Source organism: Camelus dromedarius, chromosome 19, assembly GCF_036321535.1.
Source record: "Camelus dromedarius isolate mCamDro1 chromosome 19, mCamDro1.pat, whole genome shotgun sequence".
Taxonomy (NCBI): domain Eukaryota; kingdom Metazoa; phylum Chordata; class Mammalia; order Artiodactyla; family Camelidae; genus Camelus; species Camelus dromedarius.
The window spans coordinates 12,091,148-12,109,388 of NC_087454.1; the positions used below are offsets into that span (position 1 = coordinate 12,091,148).

The 18,241-nt window shown below is 43.0% G+C and overlaps 1 protein-coding gene across 5 annotated transcripts in view; it reads left to right on the forward strand.

Moving 5' to 3' along the window:
• Positions 1–16,016, forward strand: part of RNF144B (ring finger protein 144B) — a 133,699-nt gene extending 117,683 nt beyond the window's left edge. For 4 of the 5 annotated variants that reach the window (XM_031435145.2, XM_031435146.2, XM_031435144.2 and 1 more), the window contains exons 5-8: positions 5,274–5,478; positions 7,366–7,510; positions 11,092–11,181; positions 12,350–16,016. In XM_031435145.2, coding sequence (XP_031291005.1) covers positions 5,274–5,478; positions 7,366–7,510; positions 11,092–11,181; positions 12,350–12,490 — 581 coding nt within the window. In that variant the 3' untranslated portion in view covers positions 12,491–16,016. The remainder of the gene's footprint in view (positions 1–5,273; positions 5,479–7,365; positions 7,511–11,091; positions 11,182–12,349) is intronic. The other variant, XR_010376818.1, reaches the window with a different exon arrangement.
• The last annotated feature ends 2,225 nt before the right edge of the window (positions 16,017–18,241 follow it).

An 18,241-nucleotide genomic window follows, 5' to 3' on the forward strand; every position in this document is an offset into this window, starting at 1 on the left:
ACCAAATCATGTCCCTGGTTTTTTAAACTAAACTAAGAAAGCATCTTCCAGAATCTAGATCGTACCTGGGACTGAGTGCACAGTAATATCACTCCGTTTTCTTTTCTTCTTAATGCAAATCTTTTTCACTGTGTTTCCATCCTTACTGTTCTAGATTCTGGAGAGTTGTATAGAAACTTGATAATCAGTACAAATTTCTTACACCTCTATCATATCAGTTTCCTTCATACAGTGTATTCTCCTTTTTTTTTTTCTGCTTTATTGAAGCTATTTTATTTTGAAGGGTGGTAATTAGGTTGATTGATTGATTGAAATACTGGGGATTGAACCCAGAACCTTGTGCATGCTAAGCATCTGCTCTACCACGGAGCTATAGCCTCCCCTGCCCATACAGTGTATTCTCACCCAAAGCATGAATCCACCTTCTGTGACCATCTCTGAGGAGATCATGACTTGCTGAGATGAAGGGTTCGAAGTTGCTCCTTAAAGAGAAAAGATTTTCATGATGATAGGGGTTTTATAGTCTATTTAATGATGTGATTGTATTTTTACAAAAATAATGGTATTCTAAGACTAAAAAAGGCCTGATTCCATTATACTCTCATTAACCACGAGTTATGCAAACTCCTGACTTTTATTGGTCTCAATATAACAGTGTTAGACTAGATAATCTCAAAAGTTGTTGCCAAGTTTGAAATTCTGTGGTTCTCGTCCATTATCTTAAGAGCAGCCCCTCTGCTGATGGCCACCTCTGTTTGGGTGTGTTTACTGTAGCAGATGTTAATTCCAATCAGTTTGGTTTAATTGCATTTTAAGTATCTGCAGAAGACCTTTGTTCTTTGAGATAGCAGAAAGCCAATTAATTTTGGCATACTTAAAAATGCAGTGGGTCATAAAAGTTAAAACAGTTTGAATTATTTCGGCTGATAATCAAATTAGCTTGAGTGCATGGTGTTTCCCACAGTAATAAAAATGCATGCAATGTCTTTTTTTGGCACAGCCTCACAATGGTTGAAGATGGCAGAAAAGCCACTCATGTTAGCTGAGAGAATATATAACAGGATTAAAAAGCAATCTCCCCATGTCTAATGCTGATAGTTTCAGGTGGGAAAACCAAGAGTCTTGAGTTCAGTTTTTGAAAACTGAAAACAATTATTGGGGTCAGACGTGGTCTTTAGGTTTCATGGCAGTTTTATTTTCTTAGAATGTTTCTATTTCCTAATAATCGTCAGAGTACAGAATTAGAAAATAGTTTTAAACAGCATTTCCTGCCTTGCATAATTTACATGAACAAGCAGAGTCTGGGGATCAGATAATCTTGGGCTTTACTTCAGAAATCAATTCTAATTTTCATAAGTAAATTCCAGTTCAAGTCTGTGACTTCGTCTGTCTCTGATATAAGTATGTTCCAGTTAATCACTTTTAAATCATGTTCAGAGTAAAGTGTTGGGGGCACTATTCTCTTTTTCTAGATTTCTTAGCTTTTCCCCACCTCAGAGCTACAGGAAGCTTTCATCACTGCTGATACAGAAGAAATGAATTGACTATGCACTGGGGTTTTTTTTGTTTTGTTTTTTTCATAATTTTGGAATAGAAATTGGAAGGAGGAAGGAACTAATAACGCTTAAGAGTTTGGGATAAGTGTGCATTTTGTTTATCAACATTGTAACTGTGTTTCTCAGGCCACAAGCCAGGAGGTGGAATTGAATTCACAATGATAGTAACAAAAAGTGTTTTAGAAAGTCTCCCATTAACCCCGGGGGCTCTCCTTCCCTTCAGACTCCTCTCAGATAATTGGTGTGCAGGCGAGAGTGAGGAGAAGGCGGCCCTGGCTCATGTGACAGTGATTTGGCTACCACCTGGTGTCCATTCATCTGTTCCTTTTTAGCTTGGGTTCTGGAAGTCCTGTTGGCTACCAATGTCTGATGCCTCTTCAGTGTTTTTCCCTTTTCTACCAATCTGACTTTTAGGCCCCACTTGTGATACACTCTGGTACCTGAGATATATACAGCAAAATTGTGCTCTTAATGGCCTATTGGAGTTATAATTTTAAAAAAGCGAAACAACTCTTAACTTCTGTTGACTTTTACTGGAAGCTGCTCTTCTGGGAGCTAGACTGAAGGTCAGTCAGAAGGGCAGATGCCATGTTTTGCTCAGATACCTTTTCGGGGTAACATGGCCAGGCGTGGATGTCCGGACCCCTCTTCCAGTTGAGGGAAGCTGTTCTCCAAGAGACTCCAAGACGCCCTGTACAAAAATCTCTGTGGGTAGTTGTTTCTGATCTCTGGAAATGCCTGAATGCAGGGCTGAGCAATACAGAAACTTGCCACAGAAGCTCTTTTTTTTTTTTTTTTTAACCATTGGGAATTGATCTATGGATACCATTTCTTTCTTTTTCTTTTTTCTTTTTTTTTATAGATGCCATTTCTTATACTTCTGTTGCTTCATTCATTTACTCAATGAATACTATGTTCCAGGCACCTTTCTAGGTCAGTGTGGTCAACTGGGATGACAGTATCCAGCTGAATCTCTACCAGGAAATTTTGACAGTGTCACCTTCAAAATATGCTCTGAATTCTCAGTACTTCCACTTCTAATGTGGGTCGTCTTGATTGGGTGTACCATCTTGAATTAGATCAGTACAATAGCCTTCTAGTTGATCTCTCTGCTGCTACTTTGTTCTGCTACCATCTATTTTTTTTTTTTCCTACAGCAGCCAGAATAATCTTTTAAAAATGGAAATCATACCACAGCACTCCCCTGATCAAAATGGCCCTCCCCTGCAATGGTGTCTCATCAAGTGTGAGCCTTATCATCATGATCTGCCTTCAGGCCCTTGGTGACTATTCCCAGATAATCTCCTGGGGACTCTTCCCTCTGCTCACTTAGCGCCTTGTAAAATTGGCCTGCCTTATTACACGTGTAAATCTCTTCTTTGGCATTATTGGGATACAAGTTGGAAATCTGTGGCTGCTGATTCATGGCTCTGATTTATAGGCTTAAATGTGATGATTAAAAATGCACAGCTATGAAAAAAAAAAAACCCTCAAAAGTAGAACTAATGTTTGCTCAGTGTCATCTGGTTCTTACAAATGTAACAGTCCCAAAGGCTTATCTTTCCCAATTCTAACCAAATTAGTAGTTACCCTGTTGAAAGAGTAGAAAGTGTGCATTTGAGTTGAGGGGTCTCTGTCATGAATCAAAAATAGAGAAGTCAGAGAGAAAAACAAGTGAAAGAAATATTCTCTAGAGACACCAATATACCTGTTCTTCTCATTCAAAAATAACAGAACTCATGAATTTCTATAGAAGACTTGCGTGTGGCTATTTGACGATAAGGGCTAAATCTTCAGTCTTGTCTGTAGCTCCAGTAAGAAGAATTGAGTCACTACTCCTTTGAATACTCCATTCTTAACTCCTTGTTAACTAACTTTGCTCCTTACTTTAACATAGAAATATAAAACTGGAGAGGACTTGCACGAGTTTGGCTAGATTGCTCCCCACCTCCTCGCCCGTCCTCTTCCCGCCAGAATAGCCATTTACTCTGCCTTTAACGGTTTATCAAGAGAACGGTAGCAGACCTCCCTTGGCAAGTATCTAATGTAGCTAGAGCAGTATTTAAAAGATGTAGGACAAGCTCAAGCACCTGTATGAAAATCTGTGCTTCCAAACAAAAGGTACATGGACAAATGATACCGTATTGCTACTGTGGGTGCCTCCTGTATTGATGGACTTTGCTTTAGGCTTTAATCATGTGAGATTCTAACTAGCAGAGCTTTCTTTTTATTTAAATTATTTTAGAAGGTGGCTGATGGGAGAAGGGGTCCGTTTGAGAGAAGTAATTGGTTTAAATCAGTAGGTATTTGGTTTCTCTTGTCTCCCCTGACCCTCTGCATTTATAAAGGGAAATTTTTTGATCCGCTAGGGTGGACGGGAATATCCTGAATGCATCCCGTCTGATTGGTGCTGATTGGCTTAGTGGGGGGGTGCTTGAAACCCTGGTGGGGAGATCCAGAGACACCTCCTTGTGACATGCTGTGCTTCTAAGTGCAAAACCTAAGCCTGCCCTCTAGGGTGGCTCTCCCTGGAGTTGAAGATCCCAGACAGACATGCAAGAGCAGTTAATGAACAGTAAACTAGAATATATAACCAAAAACCAAATACTCTTTAGAAGAGTATTTGGTTTTTCATACACATGTGAGTGTGACTTCTAGGATAAAGACCTGACTGTATATAGGATGCTCAGGAAGCAGGAAAAGTTGATCAGCAAATATGGTTGAAAGAACCACCTCTTCTAGTTAGGACTTCTCTTCTTTTTGTGCTGTATGAATTCTGTTCTTCCCTTTCCCACTCTGTGCTCCACACTTGTCTGTGCCAGCTTTGGTTTTAGATATTTATGCTTTCACTCTCAATTTGACTTGCGTTCAGTGATATGTTGGTAAACAGATTTTTGAGGGGGTGGGGGTCGGGAGAGGAGGCTTTTGATTTATAGTGTTTGCCAGTTTACAGGGTGTAAATACTTCCACTGTGGCCGATTTCCAGCAGCCCGTGTGACGTCGCTGAACGAGGAGTTGGAAAGAATGTGGGGGGTTCTTGTGAGTCAGCAAGAGCCCACTCCTAGACATGACTTTTGGTGTCCTTGCTCAGCATTTCCTTTAAGTACAGAAGGAGACTCATCTTTTATTTTTGTGCCTTCCAAACTCTGGCTGCCTACAGAGTTGCTGTTCCAGGGTTTTTCATTTTTCTTTAATCTCTGTTTATGTGGCACTGTAGCTCTTTCTAACTTAATCTCCTTGTGTTTCATCTCAGCATGTGTCATCTGCTGTGTGCTGCGATGCGGAGGGACTAGTTTTACCTCCTGATTCTAGAGCTGATTAAAAGGGGACACTTTATTGTGGATGCTTGGACAAAAAAAAAGCATAAAAAGCTTTCTGTATATTAAAATGTTTCTGTATTTTAAAAGCTTTCTTACTTCCATCCCCTAAGATCTGCTCACAGATATTTGTTAGTGATTTTATTTTTGTTATCTTGCGAGATGGTCTGCTGGTTATCACATGGCCTATTCCATGAGTACCTGCTCTAAGAAGTGTGGCAGGGCTGAGTGACCTTGTAGGTTTGGATCCGTCTTGGAGACCAACAGTAGAAATCACCACCCTTGGTTGTACTACGCTTCCATGAATGTTGGCCTAGAAAAGAGAATAAATGGAGGGGAGAAATCTTCAAGCTTGAATGAAAGGCAGTAGACCATCACGTTTTCTTTCTTTACGCTTTAGAAGTTCACCTGGACCCGTACAGAACATGGTGTCCCGTGGCAGACTGTCAGACGGTGTGCCCTGTTGCGTCGAGTGACCCAGGACAGCCTGTGCTGGTGGAGTGCCCTTCTTGCCACCTGAAGTTCTGCTCCTGCTGCAAGGACACTTGGCATGCAGGGGTCTCCTGCAGAGATGGTCAGCCGATCGTCCTGTCAACAGAGCACGGGTAAGAAAGGAGACTTTGTCCTTGGGATGGTCCGCTAGTATTCTTAGAAGTATGTTGCTTGGAGGAGGTGTAATTTTGGGATGGGATTTCAAGATTAGTTGTTTCCCTGCAGAAGTATCTCAGAATTGGTAAGTTGTTAACAAAGAAAATAACCCAATAAGCATTTCTAAAGGGATTTTAATTATTTACCCCTGCACCCAACCCAGAGACGCTTTCAGATGTTGCTGAAGTTGGCATTTGTATGAGTTTTGATTTCTCTTGAGGTAGGGAGGCATGCGGTCCCCTGGTTCTGACTGGGACAGCGTGGCTTGTCCATGGCTGTTTACTTCGGTACCATAACCACCTGCAACTGATAAGCCTCGTACCTCCCGCTTGCGAAGTGGTGCAGAAATGATTTTTTCCCCTGACTAAATTGCTGGCTCGTGAGGTGTCTAGTCATATCAAAAAGAACACAGCGGTGGAAACAACAGCCCTTCGGTGTAGCACGCTGCTAAAATTCGTGTGTGCTAGGGGAAAAGAGCTGATCTTTCAATACTTTATGCTCTGAAAACACGGTGCCAGGGTTGAGATTTTGCTATGATGAGAAGCAGTTCACCCCGTACCTTGAAGGGTGGAGGGTTTTTTATGGCAACAGCAGGGCCTGGGGTGAGAGACCTCTGTGTTTGATCCCTTGCTGTGCTAGGGGCTGTGGCTGATGTGGCATCAGCAAGCCAGCGCTGTACGTCCAGTTGGCTTAATCACCCAGCGCCCTCGGAGTGCGTGGAGCCAGTCTCCGGGGACAGTGATGCTCGCTGGCTGTGATGCTGCGCTTGAATCGCCAACCGGGCAAATCACGAGGGGAGAAAGATCCAACCCACGTGGCGGGCGTGTGCCCGCCTAACCCGTACCTGCTGCATTTTCACTGCTGTGGCAGGACGGTTCCTGGGTATCACAGGACGAGGGAAAGATCCCAGAGGAAAGAAGCGCTGAGTTCTGACATTGTCACTTGGCGTCTGGTGCACTCGTGCAAGTCACTCGGCCTCCAGGAGTCTATTTCTCTGTTTGCTGGGGGAGGGGAAGGTACGGGTTCACTGCCACATAAGGTTACTGTGAGCACCACATCCGATCAGAGGTGTGACAGCACTCTGTGAACTTGGTGTCTCTGTGTGCTGCCTGGCGGTTTTGGCGAATAGCAGCTAAAATGCAACCCGGTGCCAACCAAGGCTCACCTGGCCCTCCCGCCCCTCAGTTTGTGCTGCTGCTTTTCTGTGCCCCTTGAGCCTGGGAGCCTTGCTGGCGGTTCCCCTGTCTGGAGCCGGTCTCTTCAATGCCGTGAGGCATTGATTTTAAAGTACGGATAGTTGACTCCCGCCAGTCCCCTCCGTTTGTTTATGCGGACAGATTGTTAGATGGATGATCTCTGCCCTCGTCAGATCCCGACCTATTTTCCTGCTTTGTGGCAGGCTTCTTGTCCTTTTTTATTCTGTGTGTGCTCAGGGAACGAAAGACTAATTTGGCAAAACAATGAATTCAATCAGCTGTGGAAAATACAATTATTCTATTGACTCAAAGCCAAAGATAAATAAATTAAGGTTCTTTTTTTGTTTTGAGGGATCTGAACAACTCATAATATGTGTCCCTCCTGTTTTTACCCCCACCCTTTCCCTTGGAAGTGAATTAAGCACAGAGAGTGAAGAGTTCACTCCCTACCCATCAGGACCCCTGGGAACTCAGTTGATGACCGTAGAGTTGGGTCTAGAAGAGCGTTATTTGACTGTTTAATTAATTATACTCAGCCCACTTCCTCCATAGCTCTAGTTAATATACACCTTGTGGTCTGTGCTTTTTGAGAAATCAGATAGCATTCTCAATCCCTACCCTATAATTTCTCATTCCTTTTGTTTCGAGGCCCCTCTTCGGGACAGAGGCAGAAGCCCCCATTAAGCAGTGCCCAGTGTGCCGAGTTTACATCGAACGCAACGAAGGCTGCGCTCAGATGATGTGTAAGAACTGCAAGCATACGTTTTGCTGGTACTGCCTCCAGAACCTGGATGTAAGTTCACTTGGAAGAGCCTCCTCGTGTGATCTGGTCTTTCTTTGCACTGTATCTGCAGCAGTCAGGATCCCACGGGCTTTCCTTTTAAAACGTTGAGCCCAGGAGGGGAAGGTATAGCTCAGTGGTAGAGTGTGTGCTTAGCATACACCAGGTCCTGGGTCCAATCCCCGGTACCTCCGTTAAATAAAAATAAAAAAATACAATACCGAGCCTGTTTTGGTTCTGCAAAGCGATTCTATTTTTCCTCATGAGAGTTCCACAGCCTGCTAGTTCAGGGACCTCTCTGTGATTACCATAGGGGTGTCACCTTAACTCTAGAGGCAAGCTTTTGTTTTAGGGATGTTTCCTGCTTTGGGGGCAGCATCTTACTCTGTTTTGTCCAGGACTCTTAGTGTAGTCATTTTATATTGCTCTTGTAACCGATTACTACAGATTTGTGGCTTAAGGCAACACACGTTTCTTCTGGTTAGTTCTGTACATTGGAAGTCTGGCACGGGCCTCACTGGATTAAAATCCAAGTGTCCTCGGGGATGCGTTCTTTCTGGAAGCTTGAGGAGAGAATCCACTTCTTTGCCTATTTTAGCGTCTGGAGGCTGCCTGCGTTCCTTGGCCTGTGGCCCCCTTTCCCATCTTCAAAGGCAGCAGCATCACATCTCTCTGACCCTCCTTCCTTCGTCGTAGCTTCCAGAGCCATTCCCTCTGACACCAGCCGGGCAAGCGTCCCTGCCTTTGAGGACCGGCGTGATTAGATTCGGGCCATCTGGGTAACACAGGGTAATCTCCCCCATCTCAAGGCCTTTAATCACACTCACTCCACACGGCAGAAGGGACTTGGTAACATAGTCACAAGTTCTGGGAAACAGGCCACCGGCCTCTTTAGGGGAGCAGTTATTCTGCCTGCCACAGTTAGATTGGTTTTTTTCTTTTTGAATTTAAGGGGAAAAGCCATTCAAATCAATAGTGTCTCTTAATTATTATCTCATTCATGGGCTTCATAGCAAGATTTTACTGTTCTGTCAGGGTCCCCTTTGCACCTAAAGGGGTCTGGCCTAATTATCCGCCCACACCTCCACCCTGCAGGAAGTCTGTCTTCTCAAATTCTGTCCAGTGCTGAGGCCAGTGGTAACCTCCGGATGAAAAGGGGTGAAAGACTGGTGAGAATTCTGTTGTTTTCAAGGCTAGTGTTTTACAGTTTGGGGCGGCACAAGCTGTTTATCGGGATTCCCTACTTTGGCAATTTGGGCCTATAAAGGAGGTCCGTTCCAGTGGGAGCCCTCACTCCTGGTTGGTTGGGTGGCTATTCTTTTCACAGCTTCTCATTATAACTACTCAGTCTGCTTCAGTTCGATAGGCCATTTGTGTCAGGGTTTTAGTATCATCCACACTCAGCAAGTGAGCGCAGTTAAAACGTGAGACGCATGGTGACCACACAGGCCTGAGTTTTAACAGAAAATGAGGGAAGTGGGTTAGGCTGACACCTACAAGTAAGAGCCTCCATCAGCTTGATGATGTCCGGGTTTCAAGGTGAGGTGTGCACTGGGGAGAAGAAAACTGATATTTTAGATTCTAAAAGCTCAGCAGCTCAGGTTGATAAACATGTTTTCCTTCTTTTAAAAAAAATTCTACTTACTATAACTCCTTGAATTACAATTATGTTTGATATTAGAGACCCCTCCTAGTTCAAATGAGTGACAGATTCTGGATCAGGATTTGCCTCATGATTTTCCCCCTTCATGCTTTACAAATGAAAGAAATCTTACTTTTTAAAAAATTTTCCTTCAGGTTTAACCAGGCTATTAATTGCATTCATATCCACAAGGAGGCTGAGCCCATGAGGTTCTCTTTAGGAGGCAGGAGTGTAAGAGAATAAATATGTGCCCCAGATCTCTCCATCCTTTGGCTGAAATACGTTTGGGGTATGGCGTTGCTAAGAACACAGTGTTCTGTCCCTTGTGCTGTTCTGGTGTGCGAGGTGAAATGGTACAGATGTTCAGTTGCTAGCTACACAGCATCTTCTTCTGGTCATTGTTTTTCAAGATCTCACTGTCTCAGTTTTAGCCAAGGGCATTGGCTTGTTGGTCATGAGGGTTTTCTGTAGGCAAGTGTTCCATGTCAGATGATGGTGTTGATCTTTGTTTATAGGAAAGTTTTAGAGCATGGGTCTAGGAGAAGGGTGATTGTCCAAAAGCCAAGCCTGAGACAGACACCAAAAAGAATGGTTTTGAGTTTTGCTGTGGGGAATTGGGTTTGTTCCTGCCCTGATTCTCATCTCTGCTGTTTCAGTGAATGAAATATTCTTCACCTTCTGCTTTGGGAACCTCAGAGACGTGTCCCCTTTGGTTATATCTTCTCTCTCCTGTGACTTCTGCTTCTTGTCTCTACTCTCCAATATACCCAGGCACTCCACTGTGTCCCATTTGAAAATGAATAACACTTTTCTCAAGCCTACATCTTTCCCTTACTGCCGTGCTATTTCTCTCCTTCCTTTAGAAGCCAATTCTCAGAAAAGCAGAATCACATCTAGCAAAATCCTCTGGTACGCAGGCAGATTCCCACGTAGTCCCACCCTGGCTGTATTCTTCCCAGGCTCTGAGGGATTGCTGCGGGGAAAGGTTCAATGGATACTTCAGTCCTCGTCTTACTTGGACTCTCTGCTGCTTTTGTTTTGACATCTTGACCATCACTGTGCCGGTGATACCATCTCTTCTGATTTTCCTTTGTTTCTGGCCACTTCTCAGTTTCCTTTCCAGACTCTTCCCTGGCCCATTCTATTTTTTTTTTTAAGTGCATTTTGAAAAATTGAAGTACTGTTGATTTACAATATTGTGTTAGCCTTAGCCCATCCTTAAATGTGGGTGTTCCGTAGCCTCTTGGCTTCTCCCTTTGCTTCTGCACCCTCTCCCTGGGTCATCTCATCTAATTCTGTGGTCTCTTCAATCCAAAGACACTGCTTCCCAAGTCTTTCCCCCAAATCCAGATCTATGTAATCAGCTGCCTTTTGCACAGTACTGCCTGGCTGTCTCAAGTATCTCTCGAGTCCAACACATCCAAACCGTGACCATCATCTTCCCAACAAAATCCATCTCTATGCTGTCATTCCCTCCCTAGAGCCACTGCCCTCCACCCAGTGCTTCTCCCTTCTCTGTGATTTCTTCTGCCTGTCCCCATCTAGTGAGTTATGCCCTCTTAATGTCGCATGACTGTATTTACGTCTTCTCTGTCTCAGCCCCTGACACTTAATCTCTGCTGATTTAATACAGTGGCCTTTTAGCTGCCTCACTTAGAGCACTCTCATTCCATCCCACACCTCTGCTCAAGCGACCTTTCAAAGACAATTGGTCAGGTCATTAATCTTTTTTAAGAATCAATCAACAGTCATAAGAAGTATAATCAGCTTTTACTCAATGATCTGTGAAACTGAGACACTGTCTGAAGATGACGGGCTCGGAATTCCTAGAGGCTGTCATTAGCATCACCAGAAGGAGCCTTTGCTTCCGCGGAGGTGCTCTGATGTGGTTAGCATCCACCTCCCAGTTCAAAACTGCGTGTTTATCGAAACCTCTCTCTTTGCTTTTCAGAATGACATTTTCCTCAGACATTATGACAAAGGGCCGTGTAGGAATAAACTCGGCCACTCGAGAGCCTCAGTGATGTGGAACCGAACACAGGTACCCTGACCCAAAAAGGAGCATGAGAGAAACCAGACTTAGGATGACTGAAAAAGCGCAGTTGGTCATCCTCCCCACTCTGTTCCCTCCTTACCCCTCCCTCCCAGCCCAAGAGGTTCCGGGGGTTCAGGGGCAGAGCAAGCGAAAGGCAATGGAGCGAGTGCCTGACGTTAATTCACGGGCGCCGTCTCCTAGAGGAGGAGCGAGGGGGTCAGGCCACGGGGCGGCCAGGGAAGTAACAGTGACCTGCAGGATGAAGGTGGATGCTCTTTCCTCCTTAAAAAAAAAAAAAAAAAAGTGATAGGATGACTTTCCTAAAGCCCTCTGCTGTGAAAGGCAGGGCTCTGACACCCCACGAGCCCCTGCTGGGGCTCAGATCCTCAAACACACACCTCCATGTGTTTACATGGCAGGTTCAAAGGGAGTCCTGGTTTATTTTTAATAATATTTTGTAGTTACTGTAGGCCGTGTTCCTTTGGAGGGAGTCCGTGTTAATAGCTTAGTCACCATTATGAACACCCCTCTGAGACGGTTGAGGACGCTCGGGTGGAGCGAGCCAACGCCAACAATCCATGGTCACTCGGAGCTTGCATCGGAGCCCGAGTTAGCGTTTGGCTTGCCCTTCTCACCTTTGATTGAGCCCTTGGTGTCTCCCTGGTTTGGATCCAATTCAGACCAATGCTGGGCACCAGCTAAAAGTTCCCATGATTGTAACTGCTATATGTGCCTGAGATGGTGTCCTGATCAGTTCTGGCTGCTGTCACAAATTACTGTAGTCCGGGCAGCTTAAACAGCAGAAGTGTATTTCTCACAGTTCTGAAGACTGGAAGTCTGAGATGGGCAGCAGCATGGTTGGGTTGTGGTGAGGACCCTCCACGTGGTGTACAGTTGACTGTCTTCTCACTGTGTCCTCATGTGACAGATAGTGGAGAGAGAAGAAGCAGGCTCTCTGGTGTCTCTTCTTCTAAGGGGACTAATCCCATCATGAGGACTCCAACCTCATGTCCTAATGACCGACCAAAGGCCCCCATTTCCAAACATCATCATATCGGGGACTAGGGTTTCAACATAAGAATTTAGGGGAGGCACAGATGGTCCACAGGTGGTGGTAGAGTAAACACATAGGAAGATTTAACTGCTGAAACAGGCTTTTCTTCTGCATTTCCAGGTGGTCGGGATTCTTGTGGGATTGGGCATCATTGCCTTAGTGACTTCACCCTTGCTGCTCCTGGCTTCCCCTTGTATAATCTGTTGTGTCTGCAAGTCCTGCCGGGGCAAGAAGAAAAAGCATGACCCATCCACAACCTAAGCTCTCTGTCTGTGTCCATGTGCCAGAGATGTCTGGGTTGTACGAGACAGCACAGTGATAAAGCCCCACTTAGTGAACTCGCCTCCTCCTCCTCGCCAAACTTTGGAAGTGCCTCTGTGTCCAGACTTTGAACTTGCCTGCCCACCTGTGGCATCCAGAAAGGCCAAGCACTGATGTGTGTTCCCGTGTAAAGAGAACCAGGTTCGACAGTCCAGGTTGTGTCCACGGAGCATGTCGGGAAGCTTTGGGGTCAATGGGGAGGAACTAACACATCATCATGTCATCATCCGAAGGATCCCACTGGATCATTCAACTTCCAGCCAAATCCAAGGAGCCCGAAGGAACATTCGGTGTAATAAAGGTGTTGTCACGGCTGGCAACACACCTGATAACTGAGGAGCCAGGCTGTTCTGTGTTGATTTGACCACCGTGAGAAGCATGGGGGAAAAACCTCATGTAGCAGGGGAAGGATAAGACTGTTGAAGGGGAAATTCTTAGAAGAATTAGAATTCTTATAAGAACGATAAGAGGGCTGCTTATCTTGCTATGGTGGTTCTGCCTCTGCCGATTACTGGGTGTGCTGTTCCCAGCGTTCCGCCAGTAACTTGGCAGAAACACAATCGGTTTCTCCTTGTGTGATCTCAGCTTCAAGCTGGAGAAACTGCTGTGCAGAGGGAGTTGTCCCTTCCCAGGAAAAGGGCTGCTGCAGGTAAAACAATCTGGTCTGAGTTAGTATCTCTCCCCTGGGTGGTAAACCTCTCTTCCAGCCAGTAGCTGTGGTCTACAGGATTGTTTTTATGAAGTCTGAGTAGTGTGGCAGAGATTAAAAATCTTCATCAGAGGTAACAGGGACCTTTCTTGAGCACTCTGTTTATGCACCCAACAGATTTAGAACTGGACCTAAAAGTACACACCAAGAGTAGATATTAAAATCCTTGGGGACATCTAGAATCCATGTAACTTGCTGCCTGCCCAGAATTTTTATTCACTGGACGTGCACGGATATACCCAATGGTACACACGAAATAAATGTTTACTTAAAAGCCATTCTGTCTTTCCTTCTGGGACTAATATGGTTCATTATAAATCAACCTAAAGATTTTTTGCATATTATATATATAAATTTTAGGTACAAGTTCATAAGTTCCCTAAAGGTTTCAATTCATAGATAAAACTCTTCAAACAGTCCTTAGTATGATATCATGCCATCTCGGTGTGTAAAACTCTAATTGAAAGTCAAGTTATTTACGTATTTTCAAATACGATTCAGAGCAGCTCTCTTCCCAGCAAAGTTGTGCTCTTTCAAAATCTGTTAGGGCAATCGGAGTGCTTTTTGTATGTACAGGGCGCTGATAAAACAACAAAAAATACCTAAGAAATAAAATGCAAGTGCTTTACATGTATCTCAAGTAGTTAGGATTTGCCTCACCTCACTGTGGCTTATTTTTTCCCATTATACTGTGAGTCAGATTTTGAGTAAACGAGTTTTGAAAAGACAACACCTTTTACTCTAATGACAGGATTGTGTAACTGCCATTAGCAGTGTAGCCCGGTGCTTCGCGAGGACCGTATTAAATGTTAGTGGACAGCGCTCCTTGAAGCTGGGGCACCACGTCGGGAACTGTCGGGACCTGTGATGTTTTCTGAGGTGAGTGGGTAACTAGACTATTACATTGCTGCTATCCCGGACCTGTTATTAAAGAATGATGCTTTGCCAATGTAATGGAATGAATCCTAAGTGGGGATGTGTATATTTAAGGAGCTTTAATTCACGTGTACATATTGATATCTGATATATGTATAGTACGTCTATTGGCCTTGTGCATTTTTATTTACAGTTTGTATAGAACACAGATGAGAACTCTGGGACAACTTTTGAATGGCAACCAACCAAAAGAGATTTTTAATCACGCGTTAGAAATTTCTCAATATTAAATGTCTTTATTTTCCCTTGACACTCTACAAACACTTCAGAAAAAAAATCGGTATCTTCTATCACTGTATTTCATATTGGTATAAATAGAAATGTACATAGATTTGAATAATTTGCTTTGTCTTACACTGCCTCATTATAGTGCAGGGCATTTTTAACTGCTCAGGGGATCACAGGAACTCAGCTGAAATTGAATTTTTGTATCTAAATTGTCAGCCTTGGCAATATATTCTTTCATTAATGTACCCTCCAAGATGGTTCCCTAAACAGGGGCTGATTTCAAGTAACCTGAAATGCTGTGTTATCAGAGGCAGAGCTCCTGAATTTGGAGTAAAGGTGGAAGAAAACATCTCTGCTCATTCCTTGGCTAAATTGAAGGAACTTGTCCTCTCACAGAGATCCTATGAACGAATTAGCTTACTTTTTTTTTTTTTTGTAGGGGATGGGGAGTTGGGGGGTATTTGTCAAATAGATTTAAAATAACTGGATTTAAGTTTTTAAATGTTAAAAAGTGCCTGAAAAATGGTGACGTCTTCCTTAAATCGCTAGCTTGTGTGAGATTTTCAGAATCAACAGGCACAGGTTGGTTGGTTAAAACCCAAATATATCTCTGGTGCATCAAAGGGCGAGTTGCAGGGCAGCCTAGAGATTTTGTTTATAACAGGGAAAGCTGACAACTTTGATAACAGAGACTGATGTTTTCATTTCCGATAACTGGCCAGAGAAAAGGTTTAACCTTGTCTCCTTCCTCTCTCTGTTTATCGGTTCTATCCTTTCCTGGTTGCCTTTCTGTTCTAGGAAGAAATAGGGTGTCTATGTAATACTATTTGGATGTTGTGGCAAAAATCTTTTCGTGTTTTCAGTAGTGGAGGCCATTTGAAATAGAAATTTAAAAAAAAATTTCTTCACTGCATTGTGATCTGGGTGGAATAACTCACCTTCCAGAAAAACTATTGGATGGAATGGCACAACATCTAGCTGTTGCCCCTTCTAGGAATTTTTTTCCTTGTTATTAGGTAGGGAAGGTGGGAGAGGAAAGCCATATGGAAGCAAGTTTTAGACTTTTAAGCATCCTGTTTGTTCATGCTGTGGATGTTTGTTCCAGACTTGAAATCTCTAGTTTGAAAGAGGCCTTTGAAAAACAATTCACCGTGTGAATTTTCTTGTAGCTCGCATCACAAGACTCTTACCTATCCAGGTTTGAAAATCTACACGTTTATTTGAATGTGAATCACTGTTTCTTGGAGCCCCAAATTGTCTCTTAAAGATGATAAGAATCTACGTATGTATTACTCTAGCCTTCCCTACACAGTGCTTCTAAAAAACTTCCTGGTCATGAATGGATGCCTTTATGTATATAGAATTGTGTGTATATGTGTAGCTTTATAGACAGTTTCAGAATGCCTTAGATAAATGACATTTTATAAAGCTGTTACAATTGATGTCTATAGGCTATTACATCTCATTTAATTCATGATTTAGAAAGTTTTGTTGTGTATTTAAGAAATTGCTGTTGTGTTATATTTTTCCAAGTATTGGAGAGGAGAATAGCTGTTTTAGTCTTTCTGGCCCCAATAAATGTGGAGCAGATAATCAAGTGTGTTTATTTTTTGTTACGCTGTATACTTCTAGACACGTTCAATTTTATCATCCAGGAGCCAACCAAATCACTATTAAATCTTAGGTTCAGAATGGACCGAAAGCACCCAAATCTACAATGCCATGTTCAGAAGACACTCTTGCTACTTTGCTTCTTAAAAGAAAGGGGAGCAAGTGTTATACCCTCGCTTGTTGCAGGGTCTTTTGTTGTGTGTGTGATATTCCACTGGTTAACAACTCAAACGTATGTCGTTGCAAAACTGAAAGCTCACGTTCCTATAGTGGTGTTGATGCCCTTTTATTGAATGTTATATGCTTCTAATATGATACCTGAGAACAAAGGTTTACAATTGACTTATAATTAAAATTTCATGTTCTGAGTTTTCAGTTTTGGGAAATCAGTAAGATCATTTAAAAACATGTTTGGGTTATGGTTTCTTAATTTGCTTAATCGTCTCCTAGAATGCCAACATGATTTCATTTTTGAAGTCTGCTTATTATTTGCGGAACTTGAATTTGCATTCCCAAAGAATTATTGAATGAACCATTTTATACAGCAGTGATTTTAATTAATCCCCTAACCAGCAAACTCATTGCAATGTAAATTATGAATCTAGTGAGTCTGGAGAATTAGAATTAGGTTTTTCTGTAATTCAATTATTTTCATTTGTTAGATAGTAAATCTAGTTTTTTTTTTTTTTTGGCCCTAAAGATAGTATCCAGCTCTACAGTATGAGAAAGAAATGAATTTCTTCAAATAATTTAATAGCAATTATAGTGTGTATTATTTATATATTTATATATGTGGGTTTTTTTTTAAAAGAACTTTCGAGAACAATCTTATGAGATAAAGGGAGCAGATATTGGATCTATTTCACAGAGAAAGCAAAAATGGTTTTGTGTTCGTGTCTTGCCAGGGGTCATACTACTGATGAGTGGTAGCTGGAAAAAAACGCCAAACTCCTTGAAAGCTGTTCTTTCATCAGCCAGTAATTCTGAGCTTGCCTTTACTGTTGTGTGTGAGTCCCAAGAGAATGTCCTCCTGTCTCAGTTGTCTGCATATTCAGTGGAGGCATATGTAAGATATAATTTATTATTTCAAATAATCATTTAGAGTCTGGGTTGTAGTTTGTCTGAAAGCATGCCTAGGACAAAGGGCCACCCCCTGAGATCATCCCCAGTCACCCCCCTGGGGTTCAGCTAGAGGGGAAGGGCAGGAGACAGGAGATGGAAGGTGATTCATTAGAGAAATAACGCAGTGATGTGCATCTGACTTGCTAATACTGGAACTGGAGTTACAGCTGGGTCAATGTACTGACTCCAAAAGCCAAACTGTTCACCTCTTCCCCACAAATCCGAGCTACATTGTCATCAGTTCCTTTTAATGTTTATAATAAAGACTCAAAGTGATTAACTCAGATCCAGATCGTCCCCTGTTGACATTACTAGCTTGTACTCGAAAGGGCATTTATGGCCTCACTTTAAATAAATCAGTCGATTGGCAGTTTCAGAAGCAAGAAATGGGGTTCTAAATAATGAACTCCATGAATTTCTGATCTATGTAAAGAAGTGCTTTGAATTCCATTTTCTCCCTTTATGTCTTTCAGTTTTATCGGTTTTCCTTTTTTTCTTTTTTGTGGGTTAAAACTGGGATCCAGGCTTTTGATGAGAAGCATATTAAGTCTGACATTAGCCATTTTGTCTTGTGGTTCCTTAATGCCTGGGCATGATTTGAGGGGGTTATTTTCTTCTGGGGAGAGTTGACATTAATGCTGTTGAACACATTTAAATAAAATGAATATGAAGGTTTTCTTGAGGTGAGTTGTGGGACTTTTGATTATTCACTAGCCTGGACTAATTTTTCTGAAGCAAAGCCAGTTTGTTTAACTAAAAGCAAACAGGTCCAGAAATCCACACACTGTCCAGCATGGTGTGTCCCAAATTCCAGTCTGGCCCCAGGACTCTGACATCACAAGGGCATGTGAACAGAGTATCTGGAGAAAGTTGGTAAATCTGTGTCACCCAGGGCACAGAACAAGCCGGCGATGTCCTCTGTTCTCCCTGCCCTCTGCCAGTCCGGGCAGTGCGAGGTTGAGGATCAGACACCCAGCTTGCAGTGAGATGGCTTCAGTTCCAGGCCTGGCTTTGCTTGACTGGTGGTGTGGTTCGGGGCCAGCCATTTATCATACAGCATCATTTCAGCCGTCTTAGCTCAGGCT